General features: G+C 35.2%; 1 protein-coding gene across 2 annotated transcripts in view; it reads left to right on the top strand.

The window, feature by feature from the left end:
- Window positions 1-23,424, top strand: part of LOC149420831 (glutamyl aminopeptidase-like) — a 65,025-nt gene that overhangs the window by 38,480 nt on the left and 3,121 nt on the right. For both annotated transcript variants that reach the window (XM_089635571.1, XM_089635572.1), the window contains 10 exons: window positions 990-1,087; window positions 1,187-1,321; window positions 4,147-4,313; window positions 4,983-5,123; window positions 6,244-6,329; window positions 8,472-8,602; window positions 12,718-12,918; window positions 13,225-13,304; window positions 17,444-17,604; window positions 22,913-23,042. In XM_089635571.1, the coding sequence (XP_089491697.1) occupies window positions 990-1,087; window positions 1,187-1,321; window positions 4,147-4,313; window positions 4,983-5,123; window positions 6,244-6,329; window positions 8,472-8,602; window positions 12,718-12,918; window positions 13,225-13,304; window positions 17,444-17,604; window positions 22,913-23,042 (1,330 nt within the window). The remainder of the gene's footprint in view (window positions 1-989; window positions 1,088-1,186; window positions 1,322-4,146; window positions 4,314-4,982; window positions 5,124-6,243; window positions 6,330-8,471; window positions 8,603-12,717; window positions 12,919-13,224; window positions 13,305-17,443; window positions 17,605-22,912; window positions 23,043-23,424) is intronic.

Consider the following 23,424-nt stretch of genomic DNA (forward strand, 5'->3'; position numbering starts at 1 on the left):
TGACATACGTATGAATATATCCCTCCAACTGCGGTGCAAGGCGATGGGTCAAGATAGTCCGGCTGGAAAGGTCAAAAGGCCTCCCTCCCCCAGTCTCTCTCGATCCGGCCCGCCACGCAGCAGGTGGGCAGACGTATCCGCCGCCAAGACCTGGACAAATCTCACCCCATGAACCATGTATGATAATGGCAGGAAAATTAAAACGGTTTTGACCCTAGGAACTTACTGAAAAGTTTGGATACTCCTGGTCAATATGATGGGTACTGAGAAAGGGGCGGCTACATGGTTTGGGGCCTAGGGCGGCCAAGACTGCAAATCCGCCTCTGGTTGCAATGAGCGGGGAGGTGACGTGAACGTCTCCCTTTTTGTGTTTTGTCAATAAATGAATCTGACAGTATACAAGCAACTCGCATTGTAATATCACTATTAAGTCATCGAAAATACAATCTGCAAATTAATTACTAGTTCTTTTTACAATGTTGTGCAAATTGCTGGGTGCGTAAAAAACTTCGCAAAAAATCCTTAATCAACTATTTTCATACACTATTTAGTTAAACACTTTTACAAATATGTTATAATTTATTCACCTCACTCATTTTTGCATTGCTACGCAACCCCATTTGTACAAAGTTTGATTAAAAACGAACATTCAGACCCTGGGCAGAAAAGTCCCTCAATGGACTGCCTTGTACTGTTATTTTATTTAGCTAACTTTTTCTGCGATGTCCGGTTATTTCAATGTGTGCTCTTCGGCGGTCAACATACGACTTATATTGTAGTCTATTCAAAACATTCTTGAACCCTCCTGGTGACAAAAATATGGTCAAGTGGTTCGCCTCCAGCTCTTCGAAATGATATCCAGATTTTTCTATCATTTGGATGTCTATGGTGTCAATGTTAACTTTTAAACAGACAGACAAAAATGTGTTATTTATTAATAATTATTTTGATTGTTATGTAAGTAAATGATGGTTGTCTTATCTCTACAGTGACCATGAACTGGTGGAATGAACTGTGGCTGAACGAAGGTTTCGCCTCCTACATGCAGTACAAAGCACTCAATGAGATCCTTCCCAATTGGGAAACGGTAGGTTTTACATTTATTTATACCTTCTTTTTTCAAATAAATACGATAACAAGTACGGCATGAGATATTCTGATAATGAACTGTGTACTGTGTTTTCAGATGGAGCAGTTTGGCTATGCCAACACCCATAGTGTATTGGCCCTGGACTCCACACTGAACGCCCACCCTATCGTGCAAACCGTGAGCACCCCTGATGAAATTACCGCTATCTTTGACTCCATTTCCTACAACAAGGTTTGTGTTTTTCATCATTTAATACCATTTTAATCCTTTTTGGTACTAAACTCTGCAATAAAATCCCTCTCTCATTCAACATGATAACTTGCAGTATGTTATTAATTATTATTTAATTAAAGCTAAGGCATATTTTTTAAATGTTCCTAAACTACACGAAAATATGTCAATATCATTAAAATTCTTATTGTATACGGTACACGCTCTGAATATAAAAACGTTTTGTCTGAGATCAGTAGATCATTTTTGAAGATGAAAAAGTGATTTATCTCTAGTTCTAAAGCTTAGGATTTTATTAATCTCAGACAAAAGGGGCGAACAATCAATAAGACCATTGAGATATATTATATCTGCAGAGTCTCTTCTAGTTTTTAATGGCTTTAGACCATAATATTCCGTCGAGCTGTTAATGTCGTGGTTACCAATATTCATTTTAAAATTTAAATGATTTGCAAGATAACTGTCAATTCACTTTTTATCTCATTCATACATTTAAAAATGATTATAATAACAATTCCCAGAGAATTACTGAAAAATCAGACATTTTGGATCCATTTTCTCATCAATATAAACGTGTATTTTTTGAAACCCTGTATTTACCAACACATGTATAAGGTATTTATGTTGTTAAACAACATGGAAGTTTTATTGAATTCATGCGGTCAAAGTCAATTAAAAAATAATAAGTAGGATTTAACCTCGCTTTTTCCAAAAAGATGAATTATTCACAATATGACATTATTAACAGATAAACTGACAAAAATCACACAAATAATAGTAAATATATTGAATTATGCTAATATAGTAGTGAATTGGTCATTAGAACGGAAATTATTATTAAAACTTTATTATTTTAATGACACATAACAAACCAACAAACAAGTCACCAATGAACGCTAGCGAACTACTAATAAATCACGCCTTTTCTATGCAATGTCACAAACATGCTTTTGTGCCTAGGTGTAGAGTTACAACTGCTTGCAACTGAGACAGTGGAAGTTTGACACCAGGCTAATCAGATCTTGTCAACAAAAGTTCCTTTCACCAGAGTGCTTTCACCCTGAAATGAGGTTGATATAACACACTGCTACATTTGGTACGTCAGTGAATCTCGCTTAAGAAGTTCCCGCTTAAGAAGTTGTGTTTTAGGTCCCTTGAAATTCCATACAAAAAACTACAATAAACACGATTTTTTCCCTCATAATAAGTTTTAGCTAGAACTGCTTCCCGCCTAAGAAGTTTTAAAAGTTTGGCAGTGAAACCATCACAAACTAAAACTAGTATCGAAATTTTTGTTATTTGTTTTTGGGGTATTATGCCGTGTTGCGCTAACTCCTTCTTTAGCCAACGTTTCGGACAGCATTGCAGTGTCCATCATCAGGGCAGATGTGTTATTTTAGTATAGTATTTATTTTCGTATCGAAATAGTCGTAATAAAATCTGAAAATTTCCCTTTTCCCTCTTTCACAAAATTTATCATTTTGTTATTATTGTCTGCATCCCATTTAACTCTTTGCACGCGGCCGTATCAACTGTTGTTACGGCAAAAAGTCTATACTCACACGCGGCTGTATCAACAGTTGATACGGCAACTTTGACGGCCGATATTCCCGCTCTCTTTCGTCATAAGTGTATTTCTTGCTCACTTGGACATTTGTAGAACTATCACGATGCTGACATCTACAAGAATTTCTCAAAAATAAAATTGTATTTCATAAAAAAAGATCGATAACCAAGTGCGCCTCTTCGCGCCTTTTAGTCCTTTAGTTTACATTTTTGTCAACGGATGGCGTCAGTACTAGTTTGTCATTCACAACTTTTCATAACTAAGAATGATAAGTGATCATGGTGTCCCACTTGTGTCTATAAACACAGTGGCCTAAGTACACACACACCGAGAGTGGTTTATTTATGACGCCGAGTGAATGGCGGGACCACATTCAAAAGATACGGTACGTCTTTGTATGAAATTTTATGTTTTTGTTTTTATAAACATCTAAGAGTGTTGACACACGAGGATTTGTTTTCATATTGTGGAGAATAATCTGTTCTGTCTATATAGTCCAATAAATCATGCCAGAATGCTATAATTTGACATTTAATTGCATGCGTAGGTATTTGAAAATATGTACCGCGTACGGGTATAGATAAAACGGAGCAAATTAACGCGTTCAAAAGGTTAAGAGGTTTTAGAAGTTTGGCATTTTAAACTGAAACTTGTGTCACGACTTAGGTACATCAAATCAACCCCTTTTCAACAGTCATAAAATATAAAACTTTGTTGAAGATAAGGTGAGTTACACAGTGGCAGCTCGAAATTTTTGTGTTTGCTATGATTGAAAAAATATGAAAGTATTGATTTTGTTGTAGCTGGAAACAATAACATATTTTTTATTCATTTTACTTATGAAATTTATAAATACATAATACTAATAACTATGTGTACAATACTTGGAAAAAATCTTTCATTTAAAAAATCGCCAAATTTGGATTCCACTTATGAAGTTTTTTTTGTCCAGTCTCTTGGAAAACTTCTTAAGAGCGTTTCACTATATTTTTTATATTGTGCATTGTGAAAAATCCAGTTAAATAAAAAAAAGTTATTTTCAGATAAAAAATATGTGATCTTAGTTTTATATATTACAAATTGCATGATAGTTGGTAGTTATTAGATTTTGCTGTTAAAAAGGCAAAAAGGATGTCATTTTGAATTAAATAAAGATTATTTTTTGTGCAGAATAACACCCAGTCTTTTATGAAAATAAAAACTTTCTTTTGTGGAAAAAAGTATTTCCCTGTCTCAAACTTTAATTTAATATTTTCAGGGCGCTGCTGTTCTTCGCATGCTTGAGGGATTCGTGGGCTTGGAAGATTTCCAAAAAGGAGTATCAGCTTACCTGAAGAAGTACCAGTTTAAAAACACAGTCACGCAAAATCTCTTGGACGAGTTGGACGAAATTTTTGGACCTAAGAATCCAAGCTTGAACCTGACGTAAGTGTTACTGATTTCCTAGTTTGAACCTGACGTAAGTGTTACTGATTTCTTAGTTTAAACCTGACGTAAGTGTATTTTTGGGGTATTATGCTGTGTTGCGCTACCTTCCTCTTTAGCCAACATTTCGGATAGCGTTACAGTGTCCGTCGTCTGGGCAGATGTGTAATTGAAGATTGTGGTGAAGTGTGAGCTTATTCATATATGTAGGTCTTCCCATGACCTCGGGAACAAATCCAAAGTAATGGTCGGTTTCAATTAAATGCTCAGTGATGGCCGATTTGTCAGGATGGTCACACCGGCCTTTACTTTGGATTTCTTCCTGAGGTTCTGAGAAGACCCGAAACGCATTGATCGCACCTAGTTACGGAAGCAATCAACAACACATTAATAAACTAAAATAAAATACCATAAAGGTGGACTGCCAAGTGGTCATTTCTTCCAACCAACCCTGCTTTTTCCAGAGGCGTGATGTTTGCAGCATTGAGGAGTATGTGAATGATATATAATGATGAGTGGGAATTTTAAGGGTTTTCTCTTCACTTGTGGTAAGAGAGAGCTCATAATGAGAATTTACCTTCAGAATGGTAGAAAAGTTAAGGACATTAAACATGAAAAATTTTTTACATTTGTATTTAAAAATAAGTATGCTTTGTTTGTTGTTTCCAGTTACATAATGGACACCTGGACCCGCCAGATGGGCTACCCAGTGGTGGAAGTTGTGTCCAAGGACGCCACTACCTTCACCCTCACACAGAAGAGGTTCTTAATCAATCCCGACATTCAGCCTAATTCAACTTCAGTTTACAAGTAAGTCCCTGCTTATACATTGGAACTCCAAGACATTTATAAAAAAATTAATCGATCGTCGGAAATTTCCTGCTCATTAAAAAAATCATACCTCAGAATTTTAATATGGAGACATATAAACTACTTAGTGTCATAGAACCAATGAATCCACCGATATTTCACCATTTATCACATGTTTTTAGCATTCAGATTTTTTTTATTTTTCAGCTTAAATTCTCTTAAATTCAGTCTGTTTATATTGCCCTACATGGTACATCATTGGGGCGATATTGAATATTACTACTTCCGTATATTGTCTATGGCCTACTTGGTAATCACGGATATAAATTTATAGTAGAATATGCATTCGAATTTGGAAGTTAATTTACCCATTTTAAATCGGCTAAAGCAGATCTTTGAATAAACCAAAATTTGTAACAAGAATTAAATTTACGTTACCCATCGTATTGTTCTACTGCAGCCAGGACAAGGGACGCGAAAACAACTGGATTGATTTATTAACAATTAAACTTAGGCTAGCATTACACTTGTAAGTTTTTTCGTAAATTTACGACTTCTAGCCAATGGGCGCATTGGATTTTCAAAATGCAAGATGCCCATTGGCTAGAAGTCGTAAATTTACGAAAAAACTTACAAGTGTAATGCTAGCCTTAGATTCTATTTTAAAATACACTTCCAGAATCAAAGATACGAGAGTGTACGTCGACTATGATCGACCCCGTTAACGGTCAAAACCAGAGAACTTGTCAAGGGCTTCAAAGTGCCAAACTGCCCATTGCAACCCCCTCCCTCAAAAACCCCAACCAATGAAAATGCATGTCAGTGTTGCTATTTTTTTACGAGCAGTTATTAAATATTCAGTACCTGACAAAAGGTTTTACAGGGGTTGAATGTTAAACATTCAGGAAATTCATTTCATGACAAGAAGTAGATGGGTTTTATTAGCTTTTTTTGAGGTTCCATCAATGTACACATGTACATTGATTGGACATTGTCCCAGTGAAATTTATCATCAACCACGATTACCCTAGTTACTTTAACTGAGTAGTGTTAGACCATGGACCATGTAGATTTACCTGGGGTTTTGTCTTGGTGATTAATTCATTTTCATTTATTTCAGCGATCGTTGGTTCATTCCTATTACCTACACAACTAATACGGGCCCCAAATCAGATGTAGTCTGGTTCTCTGACAAAGTTGAAAGCAGTGAGTGAAGTTATTATTATTATTAGAGGTACATTCACAAGGAGGAAATCTATAATTGGTTTTATTTTGGCTATACTACACATGTACAAACTGATTAAATGTAAACTGTCGATTTTCCGAAAATAGATAAATAGAACTTACTAGATAAATAGAAACTTGTGAAAAACAGGTTTAAACTCGAAAAATTACGACATCTGTCAAAAATTTAAACAAAAGACATATATTATTAATTATTGACATATATTATTAAACAAAAGACATATATTATTAATTATTAAAAGACATATACAGTAGAACCCCGTTAATTCGAACCCCGATAATTCGAAAAAACGCGTAATTCGAAATTTTCGCCAAAAAAATTTCCGCAGAAAAATTTTTTCATACAAAAATATTTTTAATTCGAAATTCGTTAATTCGTAATCCGAAATTTATTTTAGTCCGCGCACGAAAATTTGTTTGTGTAATTCGAAAAAATTTGATTTTTGCGAAAATAAATCATAATAAATCGTAAATCTGAATCTAAAAGTCAGCCGTGGCGGTAAAACGCCGAAAAATGTATTTTTACGTGGTTATACATCGTCCTAATTAGTATTATTATTTTGTAAATCTGAATCGATTTATTTTATTTTATTTTATTTTATTAGGAACATTAACAGGTTTATAACATAACATGCATAGAGAGAGAGAAAAAATAAGTAAAAGAATTAGGTTACAACCCAATAACCAATGTTCACATCATGCAATAAAGATAAAGAAGGTTAAAAAGCAATAAACAAACAAAGAAAACAAAGAAAGGTTAAAAACAAAGAAATGTTAAAAACAAGTTTCAATTTATGCGGAAATATATCGTATTTTTATTAACTTTACTTTGAATATCCGAGTTAAAAAATCAGCGCGACGGAAATCGGCCGAAAAATTTTGATTCTCGCCGAAATATCACATATTTTACGTATTTACTTCAAATATCTAATAATATACTTAAAAGGCCGGCCGCTACGATAAACTGCCGATAAAATTCGATTTACGCGGAAATATATCATATTTTTACGAATTAACATCAAATATCTGAATTTAAAGGGTCCACCGCGACGGAAATCGGCCGCGCATTCTCGATTTACACGGAAATATATCGTATTTTTGCAAATTAGTTTCGAATATCTGAATTTAAAGAGCCGGCCGCGACGGAATACTGCTGCGAATTCTCGTTTTACGCGGAAATATATCGTATTTTTACGAATTTAAATTCAGATATTTGAAATAAAGGGCCGGCCGCGACGGAAAATTACCGCGAAATCTCGATTTACGCGGAAATATATCGTATTTTTACGAATATTTCAATTTAAAGGGTAGGCCGCGACCAAAACCGGCAGCGAAATCTCGATTTACGCGTAAATATATAGCATTTTTACGAATTTATTGCGAATATCTGAATTTAAAGGGCCTGCCGCTACGGTAATCGGCCACGAAAATAAAGAAATAATTGGTATTAATACGAATTTACCACTAAAATACCACCCGGATTTGAAGAGGCGGCCGAGAAAATCGATTTTCGGCGTTTTTTTTTTTCATAAAATTTCGAATTACGTGGGAATTCGTTAATTCGAAATTTGATTTTTGATGTCCCGTGGATTTCGAATTAACGAGGTTCTACTGTATTATTAATTATTGACAAGTTCAAGTATTTCACCTAAAAATGTAGACAATTTGTCTCGACGCCATCTAGTGAGAGAGTTAGCACTTACAATGCCTTTCTCATATAAAAATAAAGTTGGTTGTTTTCAGGTGAAAAAATGTAACAAGCAGTAATTGTTGAATGAAACACTAGTGTATATTGAATAATTTCGCGGGTAAGAGATAAGCCGCCATAGCTCAGTGGTCAGAGCTGTCGACCGGAAATCGAAGGGACACGGGTTCGAGTCCCGTTGGCGTCATGTATCTTTTATCAGGAGATTTTTCAATGTGGATGAGTGTTTCAGGCGAATAATTATTGCTTGTAAAATAATTGTTACATATATTATTGATTAATTAATTTATTTTGGTACCTACTTTATCACTTGTGTGAATCGTTTCCACAATCAGTCAATCCTCAATGAAAGGGTTGCATTTTGAAAGTATTTGTTAATGTGTGTTTTTTATTTTCAGTTGAATTGAAAATTCCCGCAGGAGAAAAGCTACTGAAGTTGAACAATGATCAAGTTGGCTATTATAGAGTAGATTATACTCCCGCCATGTGGCAAGAAATTAAAACAGAATTAAGTAAAGCTGACACTAAGGTACAGTTGTAATATATTTATTTAAAAAATATTATTTCTACTGGTTTTTCCCCAAGGGCTATAATATTTGGGGATTTTATGTGGAGGAATTTTTTAAAGAGAGAAAGAAGTCAATATGAGTTTTGAGAAGATCCATGTTGTTAGAGGGAAGAAAAGCCTACAAGTCATTCCACAGCTGATTTATTAAAACGATAACCATTTACGACTGTTCGACGCACAATTGTTTTAGTGAAGATGTGATATGACATGATGTCGTTTTAGTGGAGATGTGATATGACCCAGCGTCACAGACATATGAATATATAGACTAGAAATTAAAGGTGAGGGGTAAAATAAACTGTTGAAGAACGAAGGGGGTAAAGCTGACTGTGATTCGTCAATAAATCAATCTGACAGTATATAGGCATCTCGCATTATAATATCACCATTTAGTTCTTAAAAGTAAAATCTGCTTTTGAATGAATAGACATTTTTACATGGGAGCGCAAATTACTCGCCACGTTATGAACAAATTTGCCAAGTCCAAATTCGGCAAAATAAAATTTCTTCTATTTTCAGAGTCGAATATTTTGTTTACGTATTTAGTTATAGACATTAAATTAAGTAAATTAAGACACTTTTATAAGTGTTCATAATTTACTTCCCAGTAACAACGATGCGCACACTTGAGAATCGCTACATTCGACCAATGTTGGCTCGATGTGATAGTATATGTTTCTACAACTGATTCATATTATACGACGTGAATAAACTTAAAATGATGCTTACATATGGAATGTAATACGACAATTGGGTTTATTCTCTTTTTCACATCTATTTTTACAAGTTTTCATATCACAAGCCACTATTTTGCCGTGTTATTTCATAAAATGCCTCGACCATAGCTCGACGCTAGTTCGAACAAGAATGATGACGTCACATTCTCAAGATTCACGGGAAGCCATAAGCGAGCCCAGCCGCCTCCAATGGAACCGGTATGGGGAGTGGGGAATAATACGCTTTTAATCACTTAGGGCAGGTCTACTAATATTCATATGTCTATGCCCAGCGTCTATTATCGTCGTTTTATTCTAAACTATTCAAAAATACTGGATCCTCTACAATACCGCGTATTCATCAAACAAGGTCAAATCACAATGACATAAAAAATATTCCAGGTCATAAAACCACATTCGGGTAAAGAAATTATATTTATTTTGTTACGAAACTCCACAACTTCCTTCCCCCTCATATAAAGCGAATAGAAAATTTAAATGTTTACAAATCAAGAATAAAAATCTGTCTGAGAGAGATTAATGAAAAAACTCTGAACAAAATATTAAAAACGACATAGAAAACTAATAAAATAGAAATGAATTACTTTAGTTCGCCTCAGCACAGGTCACCCTAGTGAAGAGGACTAAGAAATACAATTTGCTATACATATATTTAACATCATATTTTGTGTGTACAATGTTTAAATAGTCGCTATAGTAAAAAAATAAAAAATATGTAAAAAACATACAAATATTAAATAAATTTAAAACAAAAAAAAAAAAAATGTGAACTGACCCAACGTCCATTGACATCGTCTTTAGTAAGGGACGCTATTCTACACAACGGGTAGGGAAGTTTTGCAGTATGTAGTATGTAGCCTGTCTATTTGTGTCAACATAACTTTGGTTCCAATGAAGCCTTGTCTACGCTGTTAAAAATTTATAATAATGGATTATTTCACAAACTAAAGTTTTAAGATTAAAATGATCACCACACTAAAAATGTGTAATTTTTATATTTTCATTCATAATTATTAACTTTAAAAATGATGCATATTCCAAAACGGTTCCAATTGGCTACAACGTCATCACGACGTAGAAAATGGTACTGGATGGTGAGACAACTGTCACCGACGTTGGCCCGTGTCAACAACGCCATATTCACAAGCAAAAACGAACATGGCATGTTTTAAATATCATAAAAAATTTATTCAACTATACATAAAATAAGATGAGAATGACTTCATCGTCGTAATTTTTTTCTAGAATAATTTTGTTTTGTGCAAAATTTCACCGTGCGCCATCTGATTCTATTTTCATTATACAGTAAAACTCGCTTAAGAAGTTCCCACTTAAGAAGTTTTCACGCTTAAGAAGTTTTGATTTTTGGTCCCTTGAAAATTCCATACAAAAAACACGATTTTTTCCCACATAAGAAGTTTTAGAGCTAAAACTGCTTCCCGCTTAAGAGGTTTTAGAAATCCGGCGGTAAAATCAACACAAACGAAATATTGTGTAGCAAAATATCTAAAATGAACCTTTTTCCAAGTCATAAATTGAAAGACGTTGACTGAAACCCATACCTAGTACCTGAGACCATAAAACCCTTTGTCGGCCGCCGGGCCGTAAGCCGTAACCTGCCGTAACCAATAAATAAACCAAATACCCCGCCTCCTAATCCCCTAACTAGGTAAAATAGCAATGGAACGAATAAACAATGCGGAATTATGTAACAAATATGCAAGCGTCTTTAAGGCCGAAATAACATGAAAGATTATATTAAACTCAACCTTAATGACAACGTGGGCTAGATCTACATTTGCATACATTTGACGCCTCCTTCAATAATCTTCCCTTTGATAATGAACATAGAGATGTTTCGTAATATTATTGTATAAAATTTTTATTCCATCGAATTTGTAAAACACAAAAAACTTTTGATAATCTATCGGATCATGGTTAATACGGAATATTTCACCTTTAAATACATAACAACATGATTATATGGCGGGGGAGATGGTAAAATATGCATTATAATTACGTTTTTTTCATTCAAACATCAAAAATTGCCGTGCATCATGTTTCATCTGACATTTGTCGTAAATTAAGTTTGAAGGTTAGGAAATACATATGCATAAATTTAAAATGTAGATTGAAACGAAACTTCGCAAATGATTTTTGTAGTTTTTGGATGCGTTCACAGATTATAATTCCAGCGTCAAACAGCTCGTATGATATAACTACCTTTTTCTAAATACATAATACTAATTACCATGATAACTAGAAGATGTATATATGTATATATATATTTTTTTTTTGACCGCTTGGATCATATGAGCTTGTTTTCACGACAATTTAACGTAGGTAGACATAGGAATGACGTATGCCCCGGACTCGAGTTATTAAATGGCTAAAATTGAATCCCACTTAAGAAGTTTTCCCACTTAAGAAGTTTTTTTTCCCCGGTCCCTTGGAAAACTTCTTAAGAGAGTTTCACTGTAACTTACTTGTTTTTTTGCACAATGATGTTTCTGTAAATTGTACCTTCTTACCAGATAATGTGCTTATATATAGTGTATAATCTACCATATGTAGTTTCCCCAAAATTGCTAGTTATATTCAGAGAAATGATTTAGTACGCACTTCTTTTACCGTTTTGTATTACTTAATGATTGACTGCTGGGCGAAGACGGGTGTTCGGTTAAAACGGTAGGAAGTAACTAATATCTGAGTGTTACTGGAAAGAGCAAAATAAATATTAACCCATAACTGCCCAGATTCATTTTTTATTGAATATCGGTTTTCCTTTATTTTTTTTTTGGTATCGCTGGACAAATGTGGGTGCAAATGGTGCAAAAATATGGAAACAAGTTAAAAGCGTAATAACCTCAGATCATCTGTTAAATCAGTATAATTTAAAGCTTTTTCCAATTTATAAAATAAAATACATATTATTATTATCATTATAACCCACAATGTTAATTGATAACATCAAAAATATCAGAAGGTTTGTGGAAGATATCTCGAATGGTCATGCAATACACAAACGTGTTTCAGCAACGACGACAAGGTGAAAGATGAGGTTCAACTTTTCCTCAATGACATGGCGGCGAGTTGGTATGACATGGGTGTACAAAAATTACCACAGATCTTACGAAAATGCATAGACCAAAAAGGCAAATTTTAAAAGATGTAAAGATTAGTACTAAAAAAATAATTGTTTCTTTGTATTTATTAAAAATAGGAGACCTTACTTTTGGGATTACCCTCGTATGTACCTTCTTAGTCTGTAACGGAAATAAAGGTTACAATGTAGCTGTTGATGACGGGATGGCATATTAATTTATTTTGATTTTCTAGCTGACTAACTCCGATAAGGCCCACATCTTGAATGACGTGTTCAACTTGGCGGAAGCATCCGAGGTTGGATTCGACACTGCCTTCGACATCTCCCTCTACCTGAAAGAGGAGAAGGCCTATGTACCCTGGGCAGTGGCCTCCTCCTCTTTTTCTGGACTGAAGAGGATCCTGTTTAACTCTGTCGGCTTCTTGAATTACAAGGTAAGGGAAAGCCCACTTAAATCACACTCAAACATACTTTCTTCGGTACTTTAGCCACTGCTGGTCACAGACAAAAAAAAACCAACAATAATACCTTAGCGCCACTAGCAGAAAACTGTATCTGTCTGTCAAAAATAATGGCATTCTCTACCCTCGACTTGGAAGGGCCAAACTTTTTCACGTTATTTGCTCAATTGCCGATTTGTTCGCGTGGCCGAGTTTGCATGCTTGAAAGTGCTCTAGATGCTTATGGAGATGTTCCGTTCTGTCTATATACATATTATTCTTTATTTTATCTATTTTCAGGCTTACGTGAGAGGTCTATTAGAAACAGCCTACGGATACGTTACTTGGGAAGACAAAACTGATGATGAACATTTGAAAAGGTTTTACAATTTTCTGAAATTTCACATTTCTCTACAATTTGTGATGCTAAATATTATGTTGTAAGATGAATATGTTCTTAACTTTGGGGTAATCAGCCGTTTTGGGAGCCAACATTTCAGACAACCTAGCTGTGTCCATTATCAGGGCTGATTTGTAGAGTGTAGAGGAAAGTTACTAATAAATTTGAAAAAATACGACATTCCAGTGTAAATCGATTCAGATTTACAAAATAATAATACTAATTAGGACGATCTATAACCACGTAAAAATACATTTTTAGGCGTTTTACCGCCACGGCTGACTTTTAGATTCAGATTTACGAAATATTATGATTTATTTTCGCAAAAATCAAATTTTTTCGAATTACACGAACAAATTTTCGTGCGCGGACAAAAATAAATTTCGAATTACGAATTAACGAATTTCGAATTAAAAAAAAATTTGTATGAAAAAATTTTTCAGCGGAAATTTTTTTTACGAAAATTTCGAATTACGCGTTTTTTCGAATTATCGGGGTTCGAATTAACGGGGTTCTACTGTATAATTGCAATATACGTAGTTGGGTTCACATTTTCGGAATGACCTTCCATAATTAAGACTTATGGTCTGTAACTGGCATTAGGGACTAACTCCTTTCTATTGAATGAGTTGAAAACCGTGTATCAAAATTAGTTATTTAATTTTCTTTTAAGCTCGATTTCGCCGCTGTTATAAGTTAAGTTTTTCACTATTCCGACTTTACGCGCTGAATAATATTTATACCACGATTATAAGTAAGACAATGAAATTATACAGCGTCATATAAAATAATCCGATACTTATAATACAGTGCAATCTCTATCGTTTTTGATGAGTTCTATTGAAGTAAAGTATGAATGCAGGAAAATAATAGATGCGGGAATATAGAAATATATACGACACATGCGGGAAAACGATTATTCAAAGAACGATCGATCGAGATTTCACTCTGATCTAATTACAGTGGAACCTCTCATTACGCGCATAATTCAGTACAGAATCTTACTTGTTTTGTAAAATACTCGTTAGGCGAAACAATTTTTCCCAAATAAATCAACATAAAATACGATAATGCGTTCTATGTCAAAAAAAACTAATTTAATTTTATTTTTAACATTTATTCAAATAAAATTACATACTTATAAATTATCATTGAATAAATTTGTAGAACGCATAACCACCTCCTTCATTAGGGTGATGCTTCTAAATGTACGATGCAACAGTTTCCCAATTCTCTTATTGCATCAGAAGATTGTTGCTCTGCTCATTCCACCTCCTCCACTAACAAACTCTCCTCCATAACTTCTTGCTGTGAAACACAATGCAACTTTATAAGCTCTTCAATGGTCAGCTCTTGACTGTGCTCTTCTACAAGCTCATCAATATTGTTGTTATCCACCTCTAGTCTCATGGTATTGGCCAACAACACAATCTCGTTGACTGTAGACTCCACAGGTACTGTTAAAAACCCCTCAAAATCACATTCAACAATGCTCTCTGGCCAAAGCTTCTCCCAAGTAGAAGTGAGAGTCCTCTTGGTAACCCCTTTCCACGCCTTGTCAATCATCTGAAGGCAAGCAACGATGTGAAAGTGATTTTTCCAAAACTCTCTGAGAATGAGACTTGTCCCTTCAGTCACCTCAAAACAACTCTCGAAGACTGTTTTATTGTAGAGTTTCTTAAAGTTAGAAATAACCTGCTGGTTGGAATAATGTAGTGGTGTTGGTAGGCAGAAACTGGATTTCGGTGAATTTAAATTCTTCAAGAATCTTGTAGGGCTGGAGGATGGGCAGGTGCATTGTCCATAAGGAGCAAGACATTGGGTGGCAGATTCATCTCCAGCAAATATTTTTTCACAGAAGGACCAACACTTCATTGATTCAATCAGTTAAAATGACACGTTTCACCCGAGCCTTCTTTCTGAATCTCCACATCACATTTAGTCTGCTCTTCTGGACATTACGCTTCTTGAAGGCTCTTAGAGTTTCTGAATGGTAAACAAGCAGTGGTTTCATTCTTAAATGGCCGCTTGCATTGGCATTAAATAGCAGCGAGGTTTTCTTTCATTGGCTTGTGACCGGGCATTGCATTCTCCTTTGCTGTTATATACGTTCGCTTTGGCACCTTTCCCAGAAGAGACCCGTATCGTCACAATTAAAAACTTGTTGCGGTAGGTAGCCCTCAGAATTTGCGAGCTTCTTATAGTCGCAGAAGAAGTTCTCTGCTGCCTTTATGTCAGAGCTTGCTGCTTCACCGTGCCTCACAACGCTGTGGATGTCGGTTCTTCTCTTAAATTTCTGGAACCATCCGTGACTTCCTTTAAATTATACTTCTTTTTCGGCGGTTGATGATCCTGGCGTCTTCTTAACGTAGTCAGCAAAAATAACTTTCGCCTTCTCACAAATGATGTTTCCGTTAATAGTGTATTCTTGCAATTGCTTTTTGTTTATCCGTATGTGAAGAAACCTTTCAACATCATCAAGAATAGGTAACCGTTTCGTACACATTCTTGACACTCCCTTTGAAGCATTTATCTTCTTAATTTTGTCCTTGTTCTTGATGTTAGTGCAAATCGTTGATGTAGACCGATTGTATGCACGCGCCAGATCAGCCACGCTCACACCTCCATCTCTCTTTTCAATGATTTTACGTTTCATTTCTACAGTTTCTTTTATTCTTTTATGGCTGTCTTCTTGTGGTTTTTGCTTCAGGGACATTTTTGCAAGGGTTATTAAACTTTGCACAAAAAAAATTACAAATAATGTCGGAACACAAGTGTATGGGACGTGTTTGCCTGCACAAGAAAAAACTGTAAAATAGAAGCACCGGCACACATTTACCTTTGTCCTTTGTAATGATTCAAATAAAGCACTTGAGGTATTTCATTTGAATCGTCACAGAGTTATTTAAACCACGTAAAAATGCAGGGAATTTCGACTCTTGTAATATGTTTGCATATAAGAATGCGTCTTGAGAAAGACGATATATTTGACATTTGTAATCTGCATTTTCTAAGAACGCCTTTATAAAGACGGTTGGTTTTTATTGCGGGTGCAACTTCTTGTATCCGTCCAGGCTCAGTCGGTAACGGCTCTGCGGGGCTGGCGGCGTTCTGTGGTAACATCAGAAGAGGAAGTGGAGGGGGGAGCTGTGTTGAAATTAAACACAGCGAGTTGCTTCCCAGGTAGTGACGCGGGTATGGACAGAGCGGGCAGCAGTAGGTGTTGCCGGGTCCAAGGCTTGAAGCGAAAAAGGCCAGGGACCGGTTTTTGCTGCGTATTTATAAGATACTTTAGGGCCGCGTCACCGACCCCTGTTTGTAATATCAAATTCTCATCCAAGATCTGCTTTTTTCGCTATGAAGCTCGCCACGTTGTAGGATTAAATCTGTTTATCTCAGAAATAAGGGAATATTTTATAATATTAGTCCTTATCTACTGCTGTCGTTCTGCCAAAACTACGTTGTCACAATATTTTTTATTTGGTTATAATAAGACATATTCAACAAGATAAGTCGTCAAACATTGTCTCCTATTATTACAGAAAAGGCTTGCAAATTCTGGTATTTTTTCAAATATCTTCTTGCTTGTTGCTGAAGATCGGGTTCCTTTTTCGTTCAGCCAATCAGTGTTTTGTTCCGCGAGAGCTAGATGGTTGCTTGCGTTAAGGCGAGACAACTGCCAACGTGATAAAATGTCCAGTTAACCGGCAGGGCAAGTTTTTTAAACATCAGTTTTTATGGAAGGTTTTACATAGTTTTCGACAGTGGAAAATATGATGGCATTTTGTTGTGTTTGTTATATTTGATGTACATGTTATATTGATGATGATGATGACGTTCGATACAACGAGTTTGGACAAATGTGTGATCACATACGACACTAACTTGCTAGCGGAACGAGTGCTAACCAAAGACTGACTCACTGGCGCGGAAGTCCTGTCACACAAGTGAGCGACGTGAATATGGGACTTCCCCTTTCTGCGTCACTCGTTATGCGAAATTTTGCTTATTAAGATAGCATTTTATTCACAATCTGTTTTACTCGCTATGCGAATTACTCGTTATGGGATGTGCTTGTTATGAGAGGTTCCACTGTATATCGCAATATGATTTTTTCAGCTTGCTGCGTTCAGTAATCCTGAGTCTGGCCTGCTCAATGGGTAGTGAGGACTGCCTGACTCAAGCAAGAGATAAATTTAGAGCTTGGATTGATGCTAAAACATCAGATACTTTGTTAGACGACCTTAATCCTAACATCAAATCTGTTGTGTACTATTATGGTAAGCCTTTAATTTATTATTTTATTTACTATAATCACAGTTTTGATATCCTTTATAATTGTAGAATCATATCACATCATCACAACGCTACATCCAAGTGTGGGATTTGACCTTCTCCACAATTTTTTGTTTGTTTACATTAACTCAACACAGGATGGCCTGAGGGAAATAATTTCCCTCTAGGTCTGAGCTGTTGAATACAAGAATGAGTCATAGAAGTGACGATGAGAATGTCAACTATGTACAAATGTTGGGCGCGTATTTAGCGTGTTTTCCGACTGTGCACAATTGCCAAAAGGATCAATGACACTAATTCCTCGAAGCATCTTTCATTGAGATACCTTTAGAACAAGGACAGAATTCCCACATGGTCCAAAGATTGCAATATGTCCAAAGAGAGAGGAATCTATCAAAAGGTCCACCCATTTTTTTTTTTTTTTTTTTTTTTTATTAACAAAATTTTTGATACATATACAATTCAGGTACATACATAGTAATATAGAATGAAAGAGTAGCAAAAAAATCCCACAAAGGCGAAGCCTGAGCGTGGGTATTATAGTGTAAGGATAAAACAGTGGTGTTTAAAATATATATTTTTTTAAACTTGTTAAATGTATCTATAGAGATCAATGTGATTGGTTTTTTTTTTTAGAGAAGTTTTTATTTTATCTTCTTTTTTTTAAATTTACAAACATATACACACACACACACAGACACACAGACACACGCACACACAGACACACGCACACACACTCACGCACACACACACACACACACACCCACACACACACACATAAGACATAGATGCATGTATATATTTCTTTGATTTAAAGAAATTAATCTTTAATTTACAGAAAGACATGTGGTTGTTTAGTTATTTAGAAACAGATGGCTTAAATTATAGAAAAAAGTTACTCGCTTCGAAATTGTTTCTTATCCAACTTTTAACATTTTTCTTATATAAGTTCAGGTTTTGACACATGTTGATGGAATTGGGTAAAGAATTGAACAATTTTGGGGCAATATAGTTGATGTGCCTTTGGCCCAGCCTAGTTTTGCAGTGAGGGACTGTGAACACGCATGGGGTATGTCTCTGGCTCGAGCGATTTGTGTTTTTGGTGAAATTGATAGGACGCGTAAATATAAATTTGAGACATTGAATACAATAGATCCGTCTTAGTTCCATGATTTCTGTTTCTTGAAATAACTGGTTGGTGGGATATGTCTTGGTCCTTTGGTACATTATTTTAATGATGGATTTCTGAGCGATTTCTAAGGGTTTTACGTGATTATTGTAAGTTCCTCCCCAGGCAATTATTCCATAGGAAATAGATGAAAGCACTAACGCGTCATAAACAAGTTTCATGGTTCTTATATTGACAATGTTGCTCATTCGTTTGAAAATGTAACTTAGGTATCTCAGTTTATTGACCGTCTTTTCTATATGGTAAGTCCATTTGAGTTGGCAGTCTATAGTAACTCCTAAATACTTGATATATTGTCCGAATTTCACGTCTTCGCAATTTAAGCATGTCGCAAAGTTACAATTAGGGTTGTGGAACTTCAGATTAAGATTATTTTTAGGGGATGACTTTTGGGAATTGTAAAAGGGAATAAAGATAGTTTTATTCAAATTTAGACTGAGGAGATTTCTATCAAGCCAATCTTTGACTGTTGCAATACATTTGTTGGCTTTACTGGTTGTTTCTTCCCACGTTTTACCTTGTACTGTTATTGCAGTATCATCGGCAAAAGAGAGAATTTTACCTGGTATTGCAATATTGCATAGGTCATTGATGTAGATTAGAAAGAGTAGTGGCCCTAAGACAGTTCCTTGAGGAATACCATGTTTTGTCAAGTCATAGGTGCTTAAGCTTGTTCCTATTTTTGTGCGTTGTTGGCGATTCAATATATAGCTTTTTAATAACATGAAACTTTTGTTTTTAATACCGACTTTAGAGATTTTTTTTAATAAAATTCTGTGGTTGACTGTGTCAAACGCTTTCTTTAAATCCAAGAAAATGGTTAGCGTTTTAGTGTTAGAGTCAAGGTTAGAGTATATGCTTTTGGTTAAGCTAAAGATAGCGTCATCGGTGCACAGTTTGGTTCTAAAGCCGTATTGATTAGCTGAGAGGATATCATTAGATTCTAGAAAGTTCATAATTTGTCGTTTTAAACACTTTTCGAAGATTTTGGATAATTGAGAAGTTAAAGTTATAGGTCTGTAGTTGTCTGTTTTGAATTGAGATCCGGATTTATGTATTGGAATGATGTGAGAGAGTTTGAAGTCATTGGGGTAAATGCTATGCCTGATGCAGTTGTTGAAAATATGATGTATTGGAATGATTATATGCTTTTTAATTGATTTAATTGTGGTATTGCTAATGTTATCTGGGCCATTTGCAGACTTCTCTTTAAGGTTGTCAATTTGTTTTGAGATTTCAAGTTCTGTTATTTCTTTGAAGGTAGATAGTTCATATGTAGTGACATTAGAATCTGAAAGGCCGGGAGGAATTTGATTCGAGTGGATGCTAAGACTGGGATTATCATCTATGAGGGTTGAGGCGATGTTTGTAAAGAAGTGATTGAAATTGTTTGCAATGCTCTCAGCGTCTTCGATGGTTGTGTTATTGTCAGTAATGATTTTTTGAGGAATTTTATGAACTTTTTGGTTCCTGTTAGAGATTTCGTTTATGACGTGCCATGTTTTTTTGGAGTCGTTGTGAGCATTTTGTAGTTGTGTAGAGTAGTATTGTTGTTTTTGTTTTTTTATGATTGAGTTTAGGTAGTTTCTAAATAAAATGTATTCGTTCCGTTTGGTGTGGTTCTGTGTTTCGTTTTTGGATGTGCAATATTTTTCGTGATTTTTATAAATCTTAAAAAGTTTGTTTCTGTGTTGTATTGAGATTATTAGTCCGCGCGTAATCCACGGTTTTATGTGTTTGTGCTTACTTTTTGGCGGTGCTATTGTTTCTTGACTTTTTTTAATACAATTTTGAAGTATTTCATAGAAGGTATTTAAAGCTAAATTTGGGTTGTCATTAGATAGGACAGCGATCCACGATTCTTCGTTCAGTAAGTTATTTAAAGTTGAATAGTTGATTTTAATCATTGCTTTGTTTTTCGGTTCAATAGAGATGGATAAATTTGGTGTGTGATGGCCGTAAAAGGTGGGATAGTGGTCAGTTATGTCGATTTTTAATGTAGCGGATTTATGTTGGAAATTTTTATGTGTTTTTAGAAATATATGGTCAAGACATGTATCGTTTGGATGATTAGGTCTGGTAGTGTTGTTTATGTATGATAGGTATCCTGTGGAGTATAGAACATTTAGATATTCGTTTGCGGTCGGATTTAATACAGCGTTTTGTATATTTATGTTAATATCACCCATAAAAAATGCAAAATCGAATTGATTAGAGCTGTTATTGTTGATAAAAGTTTTGATTTCTTGTATAAACAAAATTGGAGATAAAGAAGGGGAGCGATATGCTGTTAAAATTGAGTATTTTTTTCCTTTGGAGGAGAAGGTTGCATGGACGGCATTTGCATATTTGAAATGAGTGTTGTCTATGCTAATGTTGGATATAGTGTGTATATTGTAAAATATGGTTATGCCATCGTGAGAGGTGTGTCTAGACGGAACTGAAAAAGTAGTGTAGTTTGGTAAGTTGAAAGGGGTACATTCGCGCATTTGTGTTTCAGTGAGTGCAATAAAATCAATTTGGAAGGTTAACGAATTTAAAAGGATACAGAAATCATCAAAAATTTTTCTAATGCTTCTGATGTTCATGTTTAGTATGTTGAAAGATGTGTCGTAGAAAAGTGTGTTTACATCTTCAAAATTGTCACATTCAAGAGTTTCAGGGATGCTGTTTTCTTCTGAAGGGGCCATTTTTAGTTGAGTCCGGAGGTCATCTTTGAAGGTACAGGAGGGAGTCCAGGTTATTGAAGGGGTATGTCGCTCGCGTCTCTGATGTATATAATTGGAGTATCCTTATTTTTGCGGAGAAGGACGTTCCCGTTCTTCGTCCACGCGTATTGGTAACCCATCGCCTTTGTTGCTCTCGCTAGCCAGAACAGTTGTTTATTTTGTGGCGTCAGCTTATCGTTTATGTAGATGGGTTTTTCTGAGTTGGAGTGGTTAATGTCTTTGGCAGAGAAATATCCCGCTTTCTTTTTTTGAAGAATGATCTTGTCTTTTTCTTCTTTTGTGGCCATTTTTACAGTTATAGATTTTTTTATAGAGTTGGTGTAGGAGTTTGTTATGGTGTCAAGTAAGTCTTCACATCCTATTTTTTTGAAGATGCGTTCTATTGGAATTTTAGGATTTTCGTCTTTCTTCGTGTCGATTCCATTGATTTCAAGCGTAGTGTCGAGAGAGTTTTGCAGAGATTGGTTGACAATGTATTTTAAATTTTTATTTTCCTTTTCAACTTCCTTAATTTTTTTGTGCAATTTGTTTCTCTCCGCCTCGTAATCGTCGATTTTTTGTGAGAGAAAATCGATGGTTTTAGTGAGTTCGCTCAACTGGTTCTTGATGTTTTTGACGTCTTTCAATTCAGAATTAAATTTTTTTTCTATGATTTCTGACATTTCTATCTTTATGCTGTCGAGGTTTTTTTGGTTTTCAATATTTTGGTTTGTTATTTGGGATATAATATCTTTTTTCATAATGTCCATTTTTTTTTCTAGGAACTGAATAATCTTGTCTTCACTTTCCAGAGTGGTTGTCTTGCCTCTCGTGCTTGCCATTGTCGATTTTTGAAATTTACCGTTGAATTTGATTAAAACTGCGCACTTCGGTAATTAGCGCCTAAATGCCGCAATCCGTTTAGCACAGACGAACAATGATGACACTTTCCACCAATGGGACACTAAGTGACGACACTTTCGACCAATGATGATCCAAATGTTTGCGTCTGCGCAGTTAGGTTGTAATTGATTTCAGATATATTTGTTCTGGATAAATTTGTTTTTCAATTCACGATACCGTACAGTATTCACCACGATGCTGAAATCTAACTGATTTAAAATGTCAAGCACGAGGTAATTTAAACTGGGAGACACTTTCTGTTATGTTTGGTTGCAAACCGATCTTGTTTACGTTAAATATAATACGGAGCGTTATTCAACATTACACACACTGTTAAGTTGGTATTGACACCTTACACCTTATTTAAACAAATCAATCAAATGATTTGTTTAAACATTGACACACTATTTAAACCATAGTACTTTTTTTTAAATTCTTAAAATGGATGCAAAATTAAAACAAATGAAATCATATGTTTACCTATTTATGCAGGAATTGAAACTAATGGAGAGGAGCAATGGACACAGCTGTGGGATATCTACATGAAGGAATCAGATGCCCAGGAGAAGTCCAAATTCCAGCAGGCCCTGGCAGCCTCCAGGGACCCCTCTATTTTGCAGAGGTTAGTTCATCCATATCACTTTATTTATTGCTATGTTTTTTTTCTCAATATTTTGTTTTTGAAATTGCACAAGAATTCTAGAATACAAGAATTGCAGAAGAAGTCTATGCGATGACCTTAGAATAACCTAACCAATAAGTTACTTCAACCAAATGAGTACCAAGACATTACCAGCAAATAAGATTAAAAAAAATGCGTTCTGCCAGAATTCTATTCAGGAGGAATCCTGGAAATGGACCACTTCCGGTGTCATTTTTGGGAACAAAATAACCAATGTATTACCTAACTTAAAATAACGGCAAAAGTTGACGGCTAATTAGTTATGACAACAAAAATATGGATTCTGCCAACTTTTGAATGGGAAAAAGTACCTGGCAGATGA

This window comes from Hesperophylax consimilis, chromosome 9 (assembly GCF_061612785.1).
Source record: "Hesperophylax consimilis isolate HC1 chromosome 9, BYU_Hcon_1.0, whole genome shotgun sequence".
Classification (NCBI taxonomy): Eukaryota; Metazoa; Arthropoda; class Insecta; order Trichoptera; family Limnephilidae; genus Hesperophylax; species Hesperophylax consimilis.